The sequence below is a fragment of the Staurois parvus genome, unplaced genomic scaffold (genome assembly GCF_062004578.1).
Source record: "Staurois parvus isolate SC_StPar_1 unplaced genomic scaffold, SC_StPar_1.0 ptg000581l, whole genome shotgun sequence".
In the NCBI taxonomy this organism is placed as follows: Eukaryota; Metazoa; Chordata; class Amphibia; order Anura; family Ranidae; genus Staurois; species Staurois parvus.
In genome coordinates, this window is record NW_028318377.1 from 5,077,501 (window position 1) to 5,098,204 (window position 20,704).

General features: G+C 39.4%; 1 protein-coding gene across 7 annotated transcripts in view; it reads left to right on the forward strand.

Annotated features, from left to right (window-relative positions):
- CTBP1 (C-terminal binding protein 1) overlaps window positions 1–20,704 on the forward strand; it is a 761,506-nt gene that overhangs the window by 703,555 nt on the left and 37,247 nt on the right. For all 7 annotated transcript variants that reach the window (XM_089692285.1, XM_089692284.1, XM_089692283.1 and 4 more), the window contains one exon: window positions 5,636–5,850. In XM_089692285.1, coding sequence (XP_089548411.1) covers window positions 5,636–5,850 — 215 coding nt within the window. The remainder of the gene's footprint in view (window positions 1–5,635; window positions 5,851–20,704) is intronic.

The window sequence follows — 20,704 nt, forward strand, 5'->3', positions numbered from 1 at the left end:
TTTTTTTTCATCGTTTTTTTATTTTTTGCAACTTAGTGACTTTTTGTATATATCAGCCATTGATTTATTCACTTGTGTCACTAGCACTTCGTAGCCGGTTTGTTTGCGGCTGGCACTATAACTTATGAAGTATTTTTGATCGTCTATTTTGGGATTGAGTCACTCTTTATATATTGGTTATTGTTTCACCTGTGTCACTAGCACTTCATAGCTGATTTCCTGTGGCTGGCACTGTCACTTGGCATTTTTTGCACCACCTTACAAATTTGTTATGTTTACACCTGGTTGAGTGATATATTTTTATCTAGTTTGTCATTCATTTGTCCACATATCAGTCACTTAGTAGTGCAGCACCTTGTTGGCTTTTATTATTTGTCACTATTTGAAATATAGTTAGGTATCTGCGGCTACTTTGGTCCTTTTTTGGGGTCACTTGGGGTAGGAAGGTATCGCAGGAGGATCATCTCTATACTATTAGGCTCTCTGCATTCATTGTGCCCTTGGTAGCCAGAGACCGTGTGATCTGTGCTGTTTTAGATCTTACGACAGAGTTTAGGGACTATAGTCTAGATTGTAGTCTTTTATATATGTCAAGCAAAAGATAATGGGCTTTTTTTATAATTACCGTAAAATCTTTTTCTTGAATTCAATTGAGGGACACAGGAAGTCTTAAGCCTTGCGGGTTATACTGCCACCTGCATGAGGATTGAGCATCGGCAAATAAACTGTAGACCAGTCCATGATGACCTCTCCCACTACCAGCATACCTTTTGTTTTGTGGCAATGCAGTACCAAGAGCAAGATCATAAGCACGAGAGGTGGGACCTATGTCCCTCAACAGACTCCAGGAAAGAAAAATTCCCCCTTTTTTTTTTTTTCTTGTTAAGGAACACAGGAAGTCTTAAACCTGTGTCTTGTTATCCATCCCTAAGTTGAACTGCTTTTTGACAACCACTAGCAGGTTCCAGAAAGCTGGGGACTGCCTGAAGCTCAAAGAGCCACCTGGAGGACCAAGCCACATCCAGACAATGGAGGGAAACTGAACTTTTGGGAGAACAGGAGCGTTTTCGCTCGGTTTTCAACTAGTCTATGGCCTGCTTAAGACCACATGTACAAACACTTGTCTCTGAGGTAATGGCTATAAGAAACACCACCTTGTAGGTGAGGGTAAAGGCAGGAATATATTTATTGGGTTTAAACCGTAGTTTCTGAAGCACCGGACCAGATTCAGATTCCAGAGTCACAAGGGAATGGACGGGGTGTCCTATATGAAAGACTCCATGTGCAAATGATTAAATCAAAGAGTGAGTGGCCAGCAGTCTTTGAATAAGAGTAAAAAGGGCAAAAACCTGACAAACAAAAACATTGATAGTGTCGAGATCCAGGCACTGGCTCTGCAGGAATGAGAGAATATTTTCTACAGAGACACTGCTGGGGTGAAGGCACAGGCTGATGTCAAGTGAGATGCTTTTCATGTCTGACACAACCTGTGGGAAGTAGATTTTCTAGCATTTAGCAGTGTAATCCAAGATGCCCCTGTCCCTTAAAACCTGTACTTCAATATGTATGCTGTTAAAGGCAGTGAAAATGAATAGGATAGCAAATCAGTCCTTAGGTCAGAAATTCCTGATGATCCAGCAGAGCCCAAAGGTTAGGAGTCGTACCAGTTCAGTATACCACATTCCCCTCCTAGGCATGTCCAAAGCAATGAGAGTCACTGGAATACCCTCCAGCTTAGTCCACTGAAGCGGATGAGAAAGACGTTTCAGGGCAGGAATAGGTTAGAGTGTGCTGACCCTAAATATCCTCTAGAGCATCCGCTGATTCTGCTACAGATCCCTGTACCTGGAGATAAACCTGTGCAGTGTTGGAGTGGACCTCTTGGCGTCCAGGTTCCTAAACGGTGTTCCTAACTTGCAACCTCACTTCTGGGTGTAGGGACAATTCCCCCAAGTCCAGGTGCTGCTAGCTGATGAAATCTGACTGCCATTTGTCTATGCCTGGAATTTACAGGACTGACAAAGCTGGAGCCTGATGTTCTTCCGAGGTAGGATCCAACCTATCTTTCTTGCCACAGTGAGACTTCTGGTTCCTTCCTGATGATTACTGTATGCAACTTAGTTGGTTATGTCAAGTTTCTGAAATGCAAGCTGCCCAAGCATCCGGTTTATTACTGCCTCCCAAGCCCTTCACTCTGGCACTCCATAACGTAGGTGCACACTTTCATGCAGAGGAAGACTTCTCTGAGGATTTGGTATAGTTTGAGTGTCAGACCTTGAGAGTGGATGGAGTGCCAAGCTTTGAGGGAAAGAACTCCAGAAAGGGATTTTTTTTTTTTTTTTTTTTGCCAGTGTGCTATCCCCCTGTAGGTGCCAGTATAACCTGTAAGTTTGACTTCTTGTGTCCCTCAATGGACAGGAAAGAAACATAATTGAATATTTCTTTTTTTTGCTTAGAATATAATGTAATTTGCTAATGTTGCAGTTCACCATGTTGATTCACACAAAGTGATGTTTTATCTACTTCTAAGGGAAAAAAAATACCTGGTAAGGTAAGAAAGCTACTCTGTCAGGTTTAAAAAAACATTGAGAATAAAGTGCCTTGCAGTAGAAGAGCTCTTGTATTTTACCTCTCCTATACCCTGCGTCTTCTACCTCCTCTTTGCACTAACATGATAACCCTTTGTACAACTCTTTGGATTTTCATCACTTTCAGGGGTGTCCGATGTCTCAAATTCCTACATCCCTGCTGTGTCCTGTAGCAACTTGGGGATCAGAGAATGGAATAAAAGTGCTAAAACCAGAGGCATGGTTGGAGAGCTAGGCCGACGGAGTGGCGAATATAAACACTTTTCTAGTGCAGGAACCTTGATTCTCAATCTATTTTTAAACTTGATTTGGTCGCTTTAAAACGATCAGTGATCCTTCCATTGGTCAAGCCTGGTGCTTTAGCTTCAGATTGAATGGAGTGCCCGAAAAGTAATGCTGCTATTTATCTGTAATTAGACCTGAGAGACTGAAGGGCCAGCCTTCATGAATCACTTATAGCTTCATACCACTTCTTTCAAGTACTTCTTTCAAGTGCTGCGATTCTAGAGGTGGTTCTTGAAGTCCTGTCCTTCCATCTCCTGGGTGTAATTACCAGTTAACTAACTGTGAACTTACATGCAATTCTGGCATTCATTTTCCAAGTATCTTGGCATGTGTATATACAGTGACCAACTGGATATTTTTACTGGTTTTAGAGGTTGGCACCATTTTCTTTTCTAGTATGATTCATTGTTTTTTTAATCGCATTGAGGCCTCGTGTTCCACATCTATAGCTGCACAAATTTGGAAAATTTCCATTAGCAGTAATGAACACTTATAGATGTGAACCCAATTACCTAAATCTCATACAAGTTTTAACATGTTAAAGTGGAACTACACTGCATCTGAGCGCCACAAACCAAATACACTATAACTCATTTTTCATATTCAACGCAAACTCCCCCATCACCCGTGTCTCCATGCTTTATTTTGCTGAGAAATCACTTTGAAAAATGCCCCCTTAGTATGTCTGTCTATGGCCATCTTGAGTAAGGGCAGATGAGTCATGTAGCATTTACTTCCTGGGGTTCATCTGCCCTTAGTTTGGCCATTCAAGCAGGAGGGAGTGTTTACCTGAGAATCCTCCTTCTCCCCTCCTGAAGACTTCAGGGATGTATGACATCTAGGCCAGAAACCAGGAGGTAACTGAAAAAAATGTAGAAAAAAAGAGTAAATGGATAGAACGCTATAGTATATATACTGGTTTTGAACAAACGCTAGCGGCATAGGGATTAAAAATAGTCAATATCGACTGAGTGAACTTTCACTTTAAGGTCATTTCAAAGGGCATTTCCGATATTTTTACATTTGTAGCTTTCAGTAAAATACCTGGTGATCTGCCATGAAGGTCTTTGCTAAGTGACTTGGATTACTGTAAATATTTTATTCTATGGTTTGTCTTGTTTAAAAGGATTATGATTCTGATGAAAAGAAAAGTTACTTACAAATGGGGAGAGGTTGTGTTTTTTTTTTTTTTGTTTTTTTTTTTTTTTGTTTTTTTTTTTTGCAATGCTAGTATTTGAAAAATGTAAGTGTTTATTTCCAGTGTTGTCAGCTAAGAATGGAAGTACAAAGTTGCACATAAGAAATGGTACAGCTTTAGGCTAATGTGGCATTCTGAGGCACTTACCATCAGCTATGCTTTAACCTGTCTCTTCCCCTCTCTCCCTTCCCCCTTTTTTTGTTTTTTTTGCTTTGTATCCTTCATTTTTGGTTACCCCAGAGTCCCTACCCCCCTCTTTCTGTTATGTTGAATTGCCCCCTCCTGGATGGATACAGAACCCTGATCTTCTCCCAGCCTGGCATGTTATTCTTTCTTGTACAACTCCTTTGATTATGGACTCATGGACCAGCGGTGTCCTATGTGTTTATGGGAATGTTTTTCGTACTGGTATTGATAGGGACAGTATGGCTGCATTCTGTGCAACCTCTCTGTTCATGTACTACGTTTTTGTATTTTTGTAAACTTTCAATAAAAAAATTTATTGAACCAGGAATGGTACAATATCCAAACAAATTCCAAGAATTGCAGTATACAGTGTGTAACATGGACAGTGCACCTTGTAGAGATACCACCATACAACACATAGAGAGGTAAGTACGTAAAGGGCACAACCATCCCACATCATGAAGTAACAATTTAAATGAATAGATGGTCAGATGTTGTCTTGGTAGATGACTTAACAAATCAAAAAGAATTAAACCTGGAGAAAAAGATGTGAATTAGTACACAGAGGTTACACGAGGTTCTGAGCACATGACCGGATGCCTTCATCCAGGGTAGATAATGATATGACCTAGGTTAACGGAGCATAAAGTATAGATAAAGCTGAAATGTTAAAGAGATAAACAAAAAAAATCAGCATGAAAATGTTTAGTGGAGAAGGGAAAGAGTTAATGGGGGCTGATTAGTGTATGGTTTATAGGGTGTTACACATGAACAAATGATCTTTTTACAAAAAAAGTTGCTTTTAACTAACATTCAGACTGAAGCTCATCATTTTGATCTGCAGATGAATGAAAGAGTAGATACAAAAGTAGCAATACTTTGCATCTTTCAATCTCACATATAAACAGTGTTTATAAACATTGTCAGATGGTCATTTTATAAACATTGTCAGATGGTCATTTTTTGACAGCAGCAGCTTATACAGCTGCTGTATTTGAACAGCAATTCTTGGCAGCCATTGTGACAGCTGATAATTGCATGTAAGTGAGAGGATAGGAACAGCAGTGGGGCAGGACAGGGCATACCTTGTGTACTCTAAGTGTTTTTGAGTGTGTGTGGCACATTCAGCGTCCACAGCTGGCTAACCTTGCCACCCTAGATTAGCCCTGAATGCCCCAGTCCTTACCTAAATGTCTGTTTGCAGTCGGGATCAGAGCATTTATGACTTCACCTAAACAATGCATAGTCAAGGTTCTCAGACTTTGAATATATTTTGAGTTGTCGCCCATTAATAAAAGTCCAATCAAGGATTTTTTGCTAGTGTACTTTGTATTATTTTCTACTGGTATGCTGATTTGTGTTTGTTCTTGTATTGCAGGACGAGTTGGACAAGCCGTAGCACTGCGAGCGAAGACGTTCGGTTTCAATGTAATATTCTACGACCCATATTTACCAGATGGAATAGAACGCGCACTTGGCCTCCAACGGGTCAGCACCCTCCAGGACCTTCTGTTTCATAGTGACTGTGTAACTCTGCACTGCAGCTTAAATGAGCACAACCATCACCTTATCAATGACTTCACCATTAAACAGGTGAGTTACAATCACACGTTGGAGTTGGTCGAGTCCTCATCTTGTGAAGACCTGAAAGAGTAACCCTCCTCTCACTGTATGCAGTTCTGTACAATGTGTGTTTTGATGGAAGCTTATTCTGGTGCCATTTTACTGGCAAAACCAATGTTTTACCCATCGATTCATTAGTTAGCAGTGACTTCAATATGGCAGGTGGCATATTGGAGATGGAACAACAAAAAGGAAGATAGAGAATCGCAGGGTTTTGGGTTTTTTTATGGAAACTTATGCTTTGATTAATTTGAAGGCTGTAATTGCTATCCTCTGCTTTTGAAAATGTTACCTGACAATCTAATGGCTTCATTATGCTGAGTCACTGACCAGGAACAAGTTTGAAAAGAAAGAGCCCTGGTTTCAATGGCCTTTGACCTATTTCGGGTAAATTAATTGGAAAGCATTGAAGTCAAAGGATCAACATGACTGGCAGAAAACTACATCTTTACAATGAAGTCAGCATTGCTAGTTTCCATTGTATTTTCTTCTCGGGACTAGTTTGCTTTAAAATGTATCTAAAGCCAAAACATTTAAAGGATCACCTTTTCTTCACCCTTTTTTTCGTTTTTCTAACTTCCAGCTTCTCTATGTACCTATATAGCAATAATGTACTACTTTTGCAGAAATTCAAATGCTTTCCATTCATTCTACCCACCTTTTGTCAGTGTCCAGATGGCTGTACAAAAAAAGCTTCTCCATTACTTGTGCTTTATTTCCTGCAGAGACTTCACACCCTGGTCACATCAAAACCAAATTTGAAATTGTGTGTGAAGTCGCACTTTTTCAAAAGCCGGGTGACTTGCTGATTTGAGGTGCGATTTACAAGACATCTGACACAGATGTCTATGCAAATCACACCAAAAGTAGTGCATGTACTACTTTAGAAATCAGTGCGGCTCCGTCCAAGTCAGAACCGTACCGATATGACCGCTTTTAATAGCGGACAATAAGGTTGCAACTTGGCATACGATTTGCAAGTTGCATGGCATGCAAATCGCATGCCAAGTCGCACCCGATTGGACCAGGGTGTTAGGGTCATGACACAGCAAGGAGTTGACCAGCTGACTTTATTAGCACACCCCCTGCATCATCTACCCTCTTACCTCCTACCCACTTCCAGGGGCACGAGTATTAAATGAAATGCAATCAGTCAGAGATCACTGTTCTCACTAAATATGCTGATAACGACTTTTTTTTTTCTACCTTAACTTTCATCTTGCATAGATCATTCAATTGGCAATATGTGATGATAGATCATATAACAGCCTATATGGATAGAGCTGTAGTATTGAAAACAGTGGGTGGGAAGTAAGAAGGTAGATGATGCAGGGTGTGTTCCTGTGTCATGACCTAAAGGCTCTGCAGGAAATAAAGCAGAAGTAATGAAGCTTTTTTGGACAACCATCTGGCCACTGACATAAAGGTGGGTAGAAAAAATGGAAAGCTTTTGAATTTCTGTAAAAGTACAATAATGCTACATTGGTACATAGGGGAGGTGAAATTTAGAAACAAAAAGTGAACAAAGATGAACTCATCCTTTTAAGGCAGTAATGGTCAACTTACTTTATATAGAGGGCCTTAAGTGTGGTCTAACATCCAAAAGACTGCACATAATAATCAGTAGGTGTAATGCTACAGAAAGAGATCAGAGACTGAAGACTAGACACAGGAGACTGTCAAAGACTGGAAACATAATATAGATGTTTGTGGGGGTCAAGGAACATTTTTCATAGATTGGAGGCACATTATATGAAACTGCTAGAGAAAGCAATTAATAAAGCCCCTTTTTACAAGTCGGCTTTTCCACATGCAGTGGGGAAAATAATTATTTGATCCCCTGCAGATGTAAATTTGCCCACTTACAGAGAAATGAAGGGTCTATAATTTTTATCATAGGTTTATTTTAAATGATAGACAGAATATCAACCAAAATTCCAGAACAAAAACGATACAAATGTTATAAATGTTATAAATTGAGTTGCAGTTCAGTGAGTAAAAGTATTTGATCCCCAAGAAAAACATGACTATCTTGGTGGAGAAACCCTTGTTGGCAATCACAGAGGTGAGATGTTTCTTGCTGTTGGTTACCAGGTTTTAATAATAAATAATCACTATTAATCCCCAATTTCTATTAAAGCACACTTCACCCCTACCCTTAGAGGTGTACAAATATAAACAATGATATGCTCAGTGATAAATAAATAACATAAATCCTTTCCTCAAATCTATGAATGTAATAAAGTCCCAAAATAAATCAAAAATCAAAAAAATCTCACAAATATCATATGTCCCTTTTAAAAAAAAATCAATAAATCCAAGTGTCCAAAGTTTGATTCAAATCCTCAGCCTCTTGCAGCAACTTGATTTACCTCAAAAACAAAAACATAAAAACCACATAGTGCATTATCCTTAATAAAGTAAATTAATATATGAAAACCATCCAGTGATATTTCACCCAAGTGAAAAAAAGTGTATACATAAAAATAAAAATATATACAAGCACATGTGCATATACACAATGTATAGTGAAAAACCGTGTATGTGAATCACTCTTTTTGTGCTCAAAAATCACACGCCACAGTGTGCACTTCTACTGAAGTAAGGAGTGAATACCCTTACCAATATTCAAAGTAACTTTTGCCTTAATAATAATCACCAAGAAGACTGTATGATGGGATGAATCTTTCTGCCAGTATCCCCAAATTTCACTCTGAACTCATAGCACCATATGGATCCATCCACACTAGTATTTCAGACCAATTTCCACCATATCTGCCGTCCAGATACCCATATATGAAACAGAAAATAGTGTAATACTGCCACACACTAAAATCCAGAAATTTTAATGGTACTGCTTACATTGTTAAAATCTTGTTTATCACATGAAATATATAGAAAAACCTTTCTGCCATCACAGATCCAAGACAGTCCAAACCGCCTATGACAGTCAATATTCCCCTCTCCAAGATGGCCGCCGCTCCACTTCCGGTTCCTCGTTTGCGTCTGACGTCACTTCCCTTTGACGCGTTTCGTCATTGGACGAAATAGTATTACACTATTTTCACTATTTTCTGTTTCATATATGGGTTTCTGGACGGCGGATATGGTGGAAATTGGTCTGAAATACTAGTGTGGATGGATCCATATGGTGCTATGAGTTCAGAGTGAAATTTGAGGATACTGGCAGAAAGATTCATCCCATCATACAGTCGTCTTGGTGATTGTTATTAAGGCAAAAGTTACTTTGAATATTGGTAAGGGTATTCACTCCTTCAGTAGAAGTGCACACTGTGGCGTGTGATTTTTGAGCACAAAAAGAGTGATTCACATACACGGTTTTTCACTATACATTGTGTATATGCACATGTGCTTGTATATATTTTTATTTTTATGTATACACTTTTTTTCACTTGGGTGAAATATCACTGGATGGTTTTCATATATTAATTTACTTTATTAAGGATAATGCACTATGTGGTTTTTATGTTTTTGTTTTTGAGGTAAATCAAGTTGCTGCAAGAGGCTGAGGATTTGAATCAAACTTTGGACACTTGGATGGATTTATTTATTGATTTTTTTTAAAAGGGACATATGATATTTGTGAAATTTTTTTGATTTGATTTATTTTGGGACTTTATTACATTCATAGATTTGAGGAAAGGATTTATGTTATTTATTTATCACTGAGCATATCATTTTTATATGGTTACCAGGTTTGCACACATCTCCGGAGGGATTTTGGTCCACTGTTCTTTACAGATCTCCTCTAAATCCTTAAGGTGTCTTGGTTGTCGCTTGGCAACTCGGAAGTTTCAGCTCCCTCCATAAATTTTCTATAGGTTTAAGATCTGGAGACTGGCTAGGCCACTCCAGGACCTTAATGTGCTTCTTCTTGAGCCACTCCTTTGTTGCCTTGACAGTATTTTTTGGGTCATTGTCATGCTGGAAGACGCATCCAAGAGGGAATAATGTTCTCATCCAAGACTTTACAATACATGGCCCAGTCCATTGACCCCTCAATACAGCAAAGTCAGCCTGTACATTTAGCAAAGAAAAGCCCCAAATCCTAATGTTTCCACCTCCATGCTTGACTGTAGGGATGGTGTTCTTAGGGTCATAGTCAGCATTTTTCTTCCTTTCTGACCACAGAACTTTCTCCCAATCCTTCTCTGAATCATTTTAGATGTTCATTTGCAAACTTCAGCCGGGCCTTTACATGTGCTTTCTTGAGGGGGACCTTGCGGGCGCTCCAGGAATTCAGTCCATGGTGGCGTATTGTGTTACCAATGGTAACATTTAACAAGTTGTCATGTGAGCACCTTCTTAAATTGACCGGACTAATCTGTGTACCACATTGTTGGGTGGTAGGGGATCAAATACTTATCTTACTCACTGAACTGCAATTCAATTTCTAACATTAGTATCATATGTTTTTTCTGGATTTTTGGTTGATATTCTGTTTCTATTATTTAAAATACACCTATGATAAAAATTATAGGCCCTTCATTTCTTTGTAAGTGGGCAAATGTACAAAATCTGAAGGGGATCAAATAATTATTTTCCCCACTGTATGTGCTCCTTACAGCCCTCCTTAAAATTAAATTTTACACCAGTACAAACAAATGGCAACCACCCCAACCTATAACTGGCCTTTGCAGCAAGGAGCACATGGAGCTGCATGTCATAAAACAGGTAACAATTCCTAGCTGACTTGCCAGCCAGCCTGCAACAAATCAAATTGACCTTGTTTACCAGTTCACAATAAACCAAGGGGTTTAGTTTGAAAACATTTGCAAATATATGTGTAAGCTGCAGCAGCCACGTCACAGCACCCCATTGTACTACAGTCCTAACGCTATCATTTTTAGAGTCTCCTGAGTTGGAGAACCTGTATAATGGATAGATTAAGGGCAGGTATGCCTGGGGGGATGCCACCCTCCCTAATGGCATAGGGACACACTGGACGCCCAACAATCGCACAATAGCAGCGAAGGTATCCAGTGCGTCACCAACATTGCAAACAAATCGCAACCACCCCAACCTTGCAGCAAGGAACACTTTTGCCACATTTTATATTTTTTTTGGCAAGACATTTTATATTTTTCTTGGCAAGATCCATCATAAAAGATCAGAGGAAAATGCACACAAAAAAGAAAATGAATTAATGGCCCAGAAAAAAGTACAAATCATGTGAACGAAATGATTGAAAAAAGGCAATGAACTACTAGAATCCAAGAATCCACTTTAAAATATTTCACTGGCCTGATATTTTTTTTTTTTTCTTTTGGCATGCACTTCTCATTAGGGAGATTCCCCTTCGCTTCTCATCCTGTAGACTTATCAGTAAGTAAGAGGACATCTTTCCAATGTGAGAGATCACATGAGTTAGTAAAGTGTTCCCATTGGAAGATTTTCTGTCTATTCTTGTCTTGTTGTGGTGGCAATGCAAAATTTTGGATTTATCTTTCATTCCTGGTGACATTGGTGGTCAGAACAATTAGAGAGGGTGAAATAAATATATATGGGATGGACCCCCCTTTTGCCTTCAGAACTGCCTTAATTCTTCGTGGCATAGATTCAACAAGGTTTTGGTAACATTTTCCAGAGATTTTAATCCATATTGACATGATAGCATCACACAGTTGCTGCAGATTTGTTGGCTGCACATCCATGATGTGAATAATCCCGTTCCACCACATCCCAAAGGTAGTCTATTGGATTGAGATCTGGTGACTGTGTAGGCCATTGGAGTACAGTGACCTCACTGTCATGTTCAAGTTTGAGATGATTTGAGCTTCTTGACATGGTGCATTATCCTGCTGGAAGTAGCTATCAGAAGATGAGTATACTGTAATCATAAAGGGATGGACATAATCAGCAATAATACTCAGGTAGGCCGTGGCATTTAAATGATGCTCAATTGGTACTAAGTGGCCCAGAGTGTGCCAAGAAAATATCCCCCATACCATTACTCCACCACCACCACCAGACTGAACCATTGATATAAGGCAGGAAGGATCTGTGCTTTCAGGTTTACGTAAAGTTCTGACCTTGTCATCTGAATTTTGCAGCTGAAATCGAGACTCATCAGACCAGGCAATGTTTTTCCAATATTCTACTGGCCAATTTTAGTGAGCCTGCGCAAACTATAGCCTCTGTTTCCTGTTAGCTGACAGGAGTGGCACCTGGTGTGGTCTTTTGCTGCTGTAGCCCATCTGCGTCATTGTTCGACATGTGTGTTCAGAGATGGTATTCTGCATACTTTTGTTGTCACAAGTGGTTAATTGAGTTATTGTTGCCTTTGTATCATCACTAACCAGTCTGCCTATTCTCCACTGACATAAACCAGGCATTTTCATCCACAAAACTGCCGCTCACTGGATATTTTCTCTTTTTCGGACCATTCTCTGTAAACACTAGAGTTGGTTGTGTGTGAAAATCCTAGTAGATCAGCAGTTTTTGAAATGCTCAGACCAGTCCGTCTGACGCAAACCACCATGCCATGCTCAAAGACACTTAAGTCCCCTTTCTTCCCCATTCTGATGCACGGTTTGAACTTGAACTTCAAGTGGTCTTCACCACGTCTAGATGCCTAAATGCATTGAGTTTCTGCCATGTGATTGGTTGATTAGCAATTTGTGTTACCAAACAATTGAACAGGTGTACCTAGTAAAGTGGGCGGCGTGTGTATATCTGTGTATGTATGTATGTATGTATGTGTGTGTATATATTTTAAGCCACTGTTCACAATGAATTAAATGCTGGCCATACACTGAGTGAATTATGTTCTGTGGGTGACCCTGTTGGCCCTGAGTTATTCTGTGGGTGCTGGCTGTCAGTATACAATGGCTTTCATGGAAACAAAATAATTAAATGTATGGTGATCTTGAGTCTTGACATGTTTATATGGTGAAGATATAAAGGTAGGTAATGCACTTTTTCAAACCCACATACAGTGGATATAAAAATTCTACTCACTCCTGTTAAAATGTCAGGTTTCTGTGATGTAAAAAAGATAATTTCAGAACTTTTTCCACCTTTTAATGTAACCTATAAAATGTACAACTCGAACAACAAACTGAAATATTTTAGGTGGAGGGAAGTAAAAATAAAAAAACTAAAATAATCTGGTTGCATAAGTGTGCACACCCTTAAACTAATACTTTGTTGAAGCACCTTTTGATGTGATTCCAGCACTCAGTCTTTTTGGGCATGAATCTATCACATGGAACATCTTGACTTGGCAATATTTGCCCACTCTTCCTTGCAAAAACATTCTCAATCTGTCAGATTGCGAGGGCATCTCCTGTGCACAGCCCTCTTCAGATCACCCCACAGATTTTCGATCGGATTCAGGTCTGGGCTCAGGCTGGTCTATTCCAAATCTTTAATCCTCTTCTGGTGAAGCCATGCCTTTTTTTTTTTTTTTTGGATGTATGCTTTGGGTCATTGTCATGCTGAAAGATGAAGTTCCTCTTCCTGTTCAGCTTTCTAGCAGAAACCTGAATATTTTGTGCCAATATTGACTGGTATTTGGAACTGTTCATAATTCCCTCTACCTTGATTAAGGCCCCAGTTCCAGCTGAAGAAAAACAGCCCCAAAGCATGATGCTGCAACCACCATGCTTCACTGTGGGTATGGGGTTCTTTTGGTGATGTGCAGTGTTGTTTTTCGCCAAACATATCTTTTGTAATTATGGCCAAAAAGTTCAACCTTGGTTTCATCAGACCATAACACATTTTTACCACATGCTTGTGGCAGACTTTAGATGTGTTTTTGCAAAATTTAGCCGGGCTTGGATGCTTTTCTTTGTAAGAAAAGGCTCCCATCTTGCCACTCTACCCAATAGCCCAGACATATGAAGAATACGGGAGATTGTTGTCACATGTACCACACAGCCAGCACTTGCCAGCTATTCCTGCAGCTCCTTTAATGTTGCTGTAGGCCTCTTGGCAGCCTCCCAGACCAGTTTTCTTCTCATCTTTTCATCAATTTTGGAGGGATGTCCAGTTTTTGGTAATGTCACTGTTGTGCCATATTATCTCCACTTGATGATGACTGTCTTCCCTGTGTTCCATGGTATATCTAATGCCTTCGAAATTGTTTTGTACCCTTCTCCTGACTGATACCTTTTAACAATGAGATCCCTCTGATGCTTTGGAAGCTTTCTGTGGATCATGGCTTTTTCTGTAGGATGCAACTAAGAAATTGCCCGGAAAGACCTACTAGAACAGCTGAACATATATTTGGGGTTAATCAGAGGCACTATAAATGATGGCAGGTGTGGACTGACTCCTATTTAACATGATTTTGAATGTGATTGCTTAATTCTGAACACAGCTACATCCCCAGTTATAAGAGGGTGTGCACACTTATGCAACCACATTATTTTGGTTTTTTATGTTTACTCCCCCCCCCAAGCAAAAAAAGATTTCAGTTTGTTTTTGTTGTACAGTTTATAGGTCACATTAAATAAGGAAAATGTTCTGAAATGATTTCTTTGTCTAATTTTTTTACATCACGCAAACCTGACATTTTAACAGGGGTGTGTAGACTTTTTATATCCACTGTAAGTGCCCTGAATTAAAAGTGGTTTTGCATGCCTTTTGCTTATGATTTATTTGTCAATATTGAAGTTGTAATTGAAATTCCAGTATTACTGTGAATAAAAAAAAAACAAAAACAAAACCCCTCCATGTGTACTATAGTAATTGCAAGAAAAAATGTTGCAGATCCTCACCTGTTTCTTTTCTAAAAATATTAATATAGACCTTGCCATGGCATTTTTTTAAGTGGGAAGGCTGCCTTTCACTGTAACCCCTGACCAGTCTAAGTGTTGTATTGGGAAAAGCCTCAGTTCCAGGTCCATGACTTACTAGGTACTAAATCAGTATTGGGATTTCTGCTCCGAGGTCTTGAAAAACAAATCCTTGTTGGTAGCTTTCATATTCTTACCATTATTGTATCTGTTCACTCTGAATAAGTGCTGGCAGGTTCAGTTACTAAGCCAGATTTTTATATCGCTTGGATATCACTGTCAAGGTTTCTAACAGTTGGTGACCATTGTAGCGTAAAAGCCATTTGGTCAATTTTGGTCATTTTGACAAATTTTTGTTTGCATTCTAAAGCATCAGTCACTTGATGTCATACCATTATCTGTGTTTTGTAATGGGCATAATTTAGGTGAAGATTATTTCACCTGTGGATACTGAGATATAGAGAAGCCAGTATGCCAACCTCCATGCAAACTTGAAATATCAGCTTTGGGTGGAGCTGATGGTTAAATCTAAAAAAAGAAAAAAAATTGAATGCGTCGGATCCTGCTCTGTTTTGTCAGCAGGCTTGTAAATACATTTAAGGAGCCCCTCCCTTATGTGAGTTCACGCAGAGCCGAGGCTTATGCAAATATCTAAAGCCTATAAATATAGTAAGTGCTGAGAATAAATATTTCATCGTCTGCTCAGTGAGACGCCTGTGAGACACAAATGAAATATAGATACATAGAATTGCCTATATAGAGCATTAGCAGTCAGCAAAATAAATGCAGACAGACTAGTTGGGAGTGTTTTTGACTTTTTTTTTTTTTTTAGCGTGTCTTCTGTAATTTTGCCACTTTGTCACTTTTCCTAGGGGAAGGGCGCAATGGGACAAGTCACAGCATGAGCGTTAAAAACAAGTCTGTATTATGAATATCATGTAAAGTGCATATAATAGAAGTGGAGTCCTCTGGGTCATCTATGTATAAAGATTTTAAAGTGATTGGAAAAAGTCATGTCACCAAAACGGATTTTTGCTCTTGCAGGGAAAATCCCCCAGCAGAATCTTCAGAATCCAACACTTCCAAGTGTCAAGTGCTTGGCCCTCTTCTGCGTGCTGCAGCTCCATGTGCCAACCACTGCATTACTACTGTGTCCAGGGCACCGTAATGATGTAGCAGATGGAACGAGAGTACATGTTAGGGGATCAGGCACCAGACACACTTGGAAGTGTTGGATGCCGAAGATTCTGCACTATAAAAGGGATGCAAGGAATGAAGATTCTGCACAAAAAAGGATGCAAGGAGTGAATGGCAGACATGCAACTATAAGGAGTCATCTTTTGCTTTATCTATTGGAGACAGGATCTCTTTGCAAACAATTTTACTTTCTACTTCCCTCTATGTATTGGGCAGCACAGTGGCTTAGCACGTCTGCCTTGTAGCACTGGATTCCTCTGTTCAAGTCCAAGTAAAGACAATATTTGCATTAAGTTTGCATGTTCTTCCTGTGCTTTTGTGGTTTTCCTCTGGGCTCTCCAGTTTCTTCCCATCGTCCAAAGACATTTCGGTAGATTAAAGTCTCATTCTGGGCAAAATGTGACCCTCCTCTCTCCCACACCTCTTTACCCATCCTGAAAGGTGTTTGTTGCTTCCTGCTGAGGCAAGATACTGATATGAAGATATACTCGCGTAATTCGCCTGTGCAGGTTCCTCGCCACAACCATTTCTGGGTCCAGTGCTGCATATGCACCAGATACCACCAGTCCCCTCCCACTGACATTATCTCTTGATCCTGAGAGGACCCTTCCATTGGACAGTCAATAGGAAGCGTCATTGTTCTGCACACAGACTTTTAGGCAGATAAAAATGGCATTTAGATTTGAGGGCATTTAGGGTTTTTCTTTTTGTTCTTTTTTGTGTGTGCATCCTGGGAACAGAGCCGCGGTAGGAGGTCCATTAACAGTATCACAGAGACTTGACTTTGACTAAATTGTCCCTAGCATGGAAGGCCTTCTCTGCTGGCCTAAACACTGCCTAAAATCAGAATCACTGACTTACATTTGAATATATTTTTTTTCTGTGAATGTGTATTAAATTATTCCCTATAGTCTATTCTCCATTTCATAGCCTTTCTCTTGGTTTTGCTGCTTCCAGTAGTGTTTGTTCGTTAGTTTTATCTAATCATATTTCAGCCATGATGGCCATCATGTGTTGCCGTAGTCAAAGAAATGTGCTTTGAGTCCTTCACAATCAACAGTGTAAGATACCTATAGCTTGCAGTAAATAGCAATGAAACAGTAGCTTTAACCAATCAGATTTTGAGTTGGCGACACTGGGGCCATCTAGCAGGCATGCAATCCCTGTGTCCAAAACTTCTATCGAGTGGACAGCCCTACAGTGCATTAAAACATATGCCATAAATACGATGGACAGACTCGACTTTCAACATTAACCTCCATGGTGATGGAAAAGAACTTATTGTTGGAACTGAAACACACAGATAACCTGTACAACAAGAGTTATTGAACTCTTCTTGAGGAAAGAAAGGAGGATGGATTTTCTGTACAGATAATCAGTAGTTTTGGTGAGTATAATGCATTTTATTTACATTTTGATACAGTCAACCCTGGCTAATCCAGGTTCGACTTTTTCCATGTCCCTGTTTTTTTTTTTTTTCTTTCCGTGCCAAATTTGTAAGGTTACAGCCAAAAATGAATTCTGGTAGGGCATCACTGAAGGCCTAGGTGTGAATGCACAACCCGCCAATGCTAGTATGTGTGTGCATATATGTCACCTAGGAACCTTTTATTGTAAGCTCCTTGAGGGCAGGGACAGATGTGATAGTACGGTATGTAAATTGTCTTTGTTCTATAAATGCCTGTAATAATATCTATAGGAATAGGACAGTCTAAGATGCTGAAAGTGGGAGCCAAGTGTGTGGGCCCATTCTGATCACTTAATTGGTCCCAGTGCTTTAATATGAAGCACTTGCATCTCTCTTGCTCCCAACCCAGGGTCCCTTTTAGACCCCCAATTTGGTAAATATCTCAACAGGGATTACATTTGTAATACAGGAATTAGTACCAGGATAGCTGTTTTCTGACCTCAGGTCCTGAACAGACTTCTGGCGAAACAACAAAGCAGTTCGAGGAACAGATGGATTAAAATTCTGGTCCTTCTCTACTGCAAAGTGCTATAGTTATTGCCTCCAGGAAGATAAAATATACATTTTTAGCAAATCTAGACTGAATTAAAAAAAATTTTTTTCAAATAAACATTTTTTGCTTCTAATATAATACAGTGAGGGCTCATTCATAACATTCTTTGAGCTGTGTTGATCAACACAAAGACACATAGAATTATTTTCTATTGCCATGTTATAATATATTACATTTTTATGCAATGTATGTGTATCTGCATTTTATACAATGCATCATGCAAAAAGCATGTCAACACAATGCACCTTTTCCTACTCTACATTTGCGGAGGCTACGAGATGTGAACATGTCAGGTCAATCTTTCATCAGGAGGGATGAGTTTTGATAAAACATAGAGAAGTGTAGGTAATGCATCTTCACCCATCTCATCCAATCTTCTCCTGAGACCTTGCAGACCAGGGAATGGTCATTGTTTGCTGTGGCCTGTCTTTGCTTCTATGAGGTCCTGACTCTTGACCCAAATCTGTGTCTCCCTTTCCTCTGCAAATATGTTTAATATCGTCTAATTTTTATGACAAGTCTTCCTAGTACATTTTTGCTGCTAATTTTCTGGTGTAAAGGAAAAGTAGAAATACTTTTGTATACCCATGCTATTGCTATGTGGTAATTGTAAAGAGCATGCATAGTCCAAACTTTTCCTTTTAGTTTTGGATTGAGTAGGCAAAGGTTAAAACTCCTCTGTTTACTTTTGCTGTCAACTAGGGAGATTTCTCTTTACTTCCTGTCTTGAAAACACAATGAGAAATAAAGGAAGTCACTACAAAGTGGGAATTCCCCTCTTAGTTGTCATCAGAACAGGTTTTCACATTTAAAAATATACCCCCCCCCCCCTTTAGTTCATATGACTGCTCTAAAAATGTGAGATATTCCATTACTTTGTGTCAGTGACAATGGTCACCAGAACACACAGAACGTGTGAATCTCACCAGCAAGAACACAGAAGGCAAATGAACTTGACAAGAGGTTTGAACCATTCCCTACTCCTAATCTGTCCAAAGGTTTGCCTTTAGTTAGAATTTAACCACTTTGCGAATGCCCACCATTAATCTACACCAGCCTTTTTAACACACAGGAACCCTTGAAATAACTTTCTGGTCTCAAGGAACCCCTGATTGAAATAAATACATCTACAACTCCTGATACCTTTTTAGTATGATGGTCGCTGGGAAGACTGCTCCTTACACGTGTGGTCTTGAGGAAGAGGTACCCCCTTACAGATGGCTAAAAAAAAAAATCAGTTGTGTCAGTGGGAACTTATCTGCAAGGCAGAATTTGCTTGTTGCTGAAGGAACCCCTAGCAGCCTCTGGAGGAACCTTTTAGGGTTCTCTGGAACCCTGGTTGAGATACCCTGATCTAAACTGTGAAGCATCCACCATATCTAAAGAGTGAGGACCTAAGGGGTAGGTTATGCACTTTTGCCTTTTGGAACACATGTAAATTAGAAAAAAAATTGGCTGTACGTATACTTTTCAAAGCAACCAAATTAAAATGGACCCTCAGTTGATGTGTGTTACTCCAGAATTGACACTTAAATCAACTCTTTCACTTACTAATGTTTATTGAAACCTGTGCCAAAAATATACTATTCGGCCAATGAACTAAGAACCGGTTCGTCTGTAAACAAAAACTCCGCTCTGTTCTGTCCCTGGAGACCCAGTTGTTCCACCTTTTGGGTGCAACCATCTTTGCCATTACAGGTAAAGCCAGGCTATCAATCCCAGTCCGCACAACACACCTCTGTGCTTCTTATGATAATTGTCACTGCTTTTAGCACAGGTCAACCGCCAGGCAATAGAGACGGAGATAAGGGTTTAGATTTTTGACAGTTATAATTTGTATATCATGGACAGTACAGTTTAGTCATTTCAAGCTGAATGTTTTGAGAAAATAAAGTGAGTTTTCAACAGATTATAAAGGTATCCATGTTTCGGGGACAAAGAAGCGCATTTAAGAATAAGAGAACCCTGTATTGAATAAGGCTGTCAGGCTGACCTTTTTTGTCTTTAGACTTGTAAGCCTTCATAAGCAAAGTTCTCTATTATACTTATTTCTGAAATCTATAATTTGTGTGACGTCATTGTTAAATGTATTGCATTGATTTCACTTCTTAATGAAAGGTAATTTTTAACAGCACATATCCTTTTTAAAATTTACAGACATCTACCATGTCTGTTCAGACCTATGACCTCAGTGACTGACACCTACCATGTCTATTCAGACCTGTGAATGACCCCATAGACCTCATCGAGTGACTGTACAGCCTAGCGCGGGTTGTCCTCCTTACCCCTCTTGATGGCTTATGGACTCCCTCTTGTGGTCAAAATGGTTATCTTCATTATTACACCTGGTTGTCTTCACTTCAAGGAAGATGTTAAAATTACCATCAAAATGGTTTCTACTTATAACCTCAAATTCTATAGAGGTTTGCATACTGTGGAATTCACACACAGATTGCAAGAGTTTATAATTAAAGTGAAGGTAAAGTGGACAGTAGTAATCCGTTATTTTAGAAGTGGGTACAGTTCTGTCTAAACAAACTAAATGAAATGCTGATTATGTTATGTGATTGAGGGCAACATCATGGCAAAGATAAGGATTGGTAATGAGAAGCAGGAAAATTTAGTCCAGTATAAAGAAACAGATAAATTATTTGTATTATGGCTCCAAATCCACCAGGTAGTAAAGTTCACCCTCCCCTTTCAATAGGCGGTTTTTCATGCTATCACTGTTGGTCACCATTTTTGTTTTGCATACAGGTGAAACTCAAAAAATTAGAATATCGTGCAAAAGTTTATTTCAGTAATGCAACTTAAAAGGTGAAACCGCAGACAAGCTTTATGGGG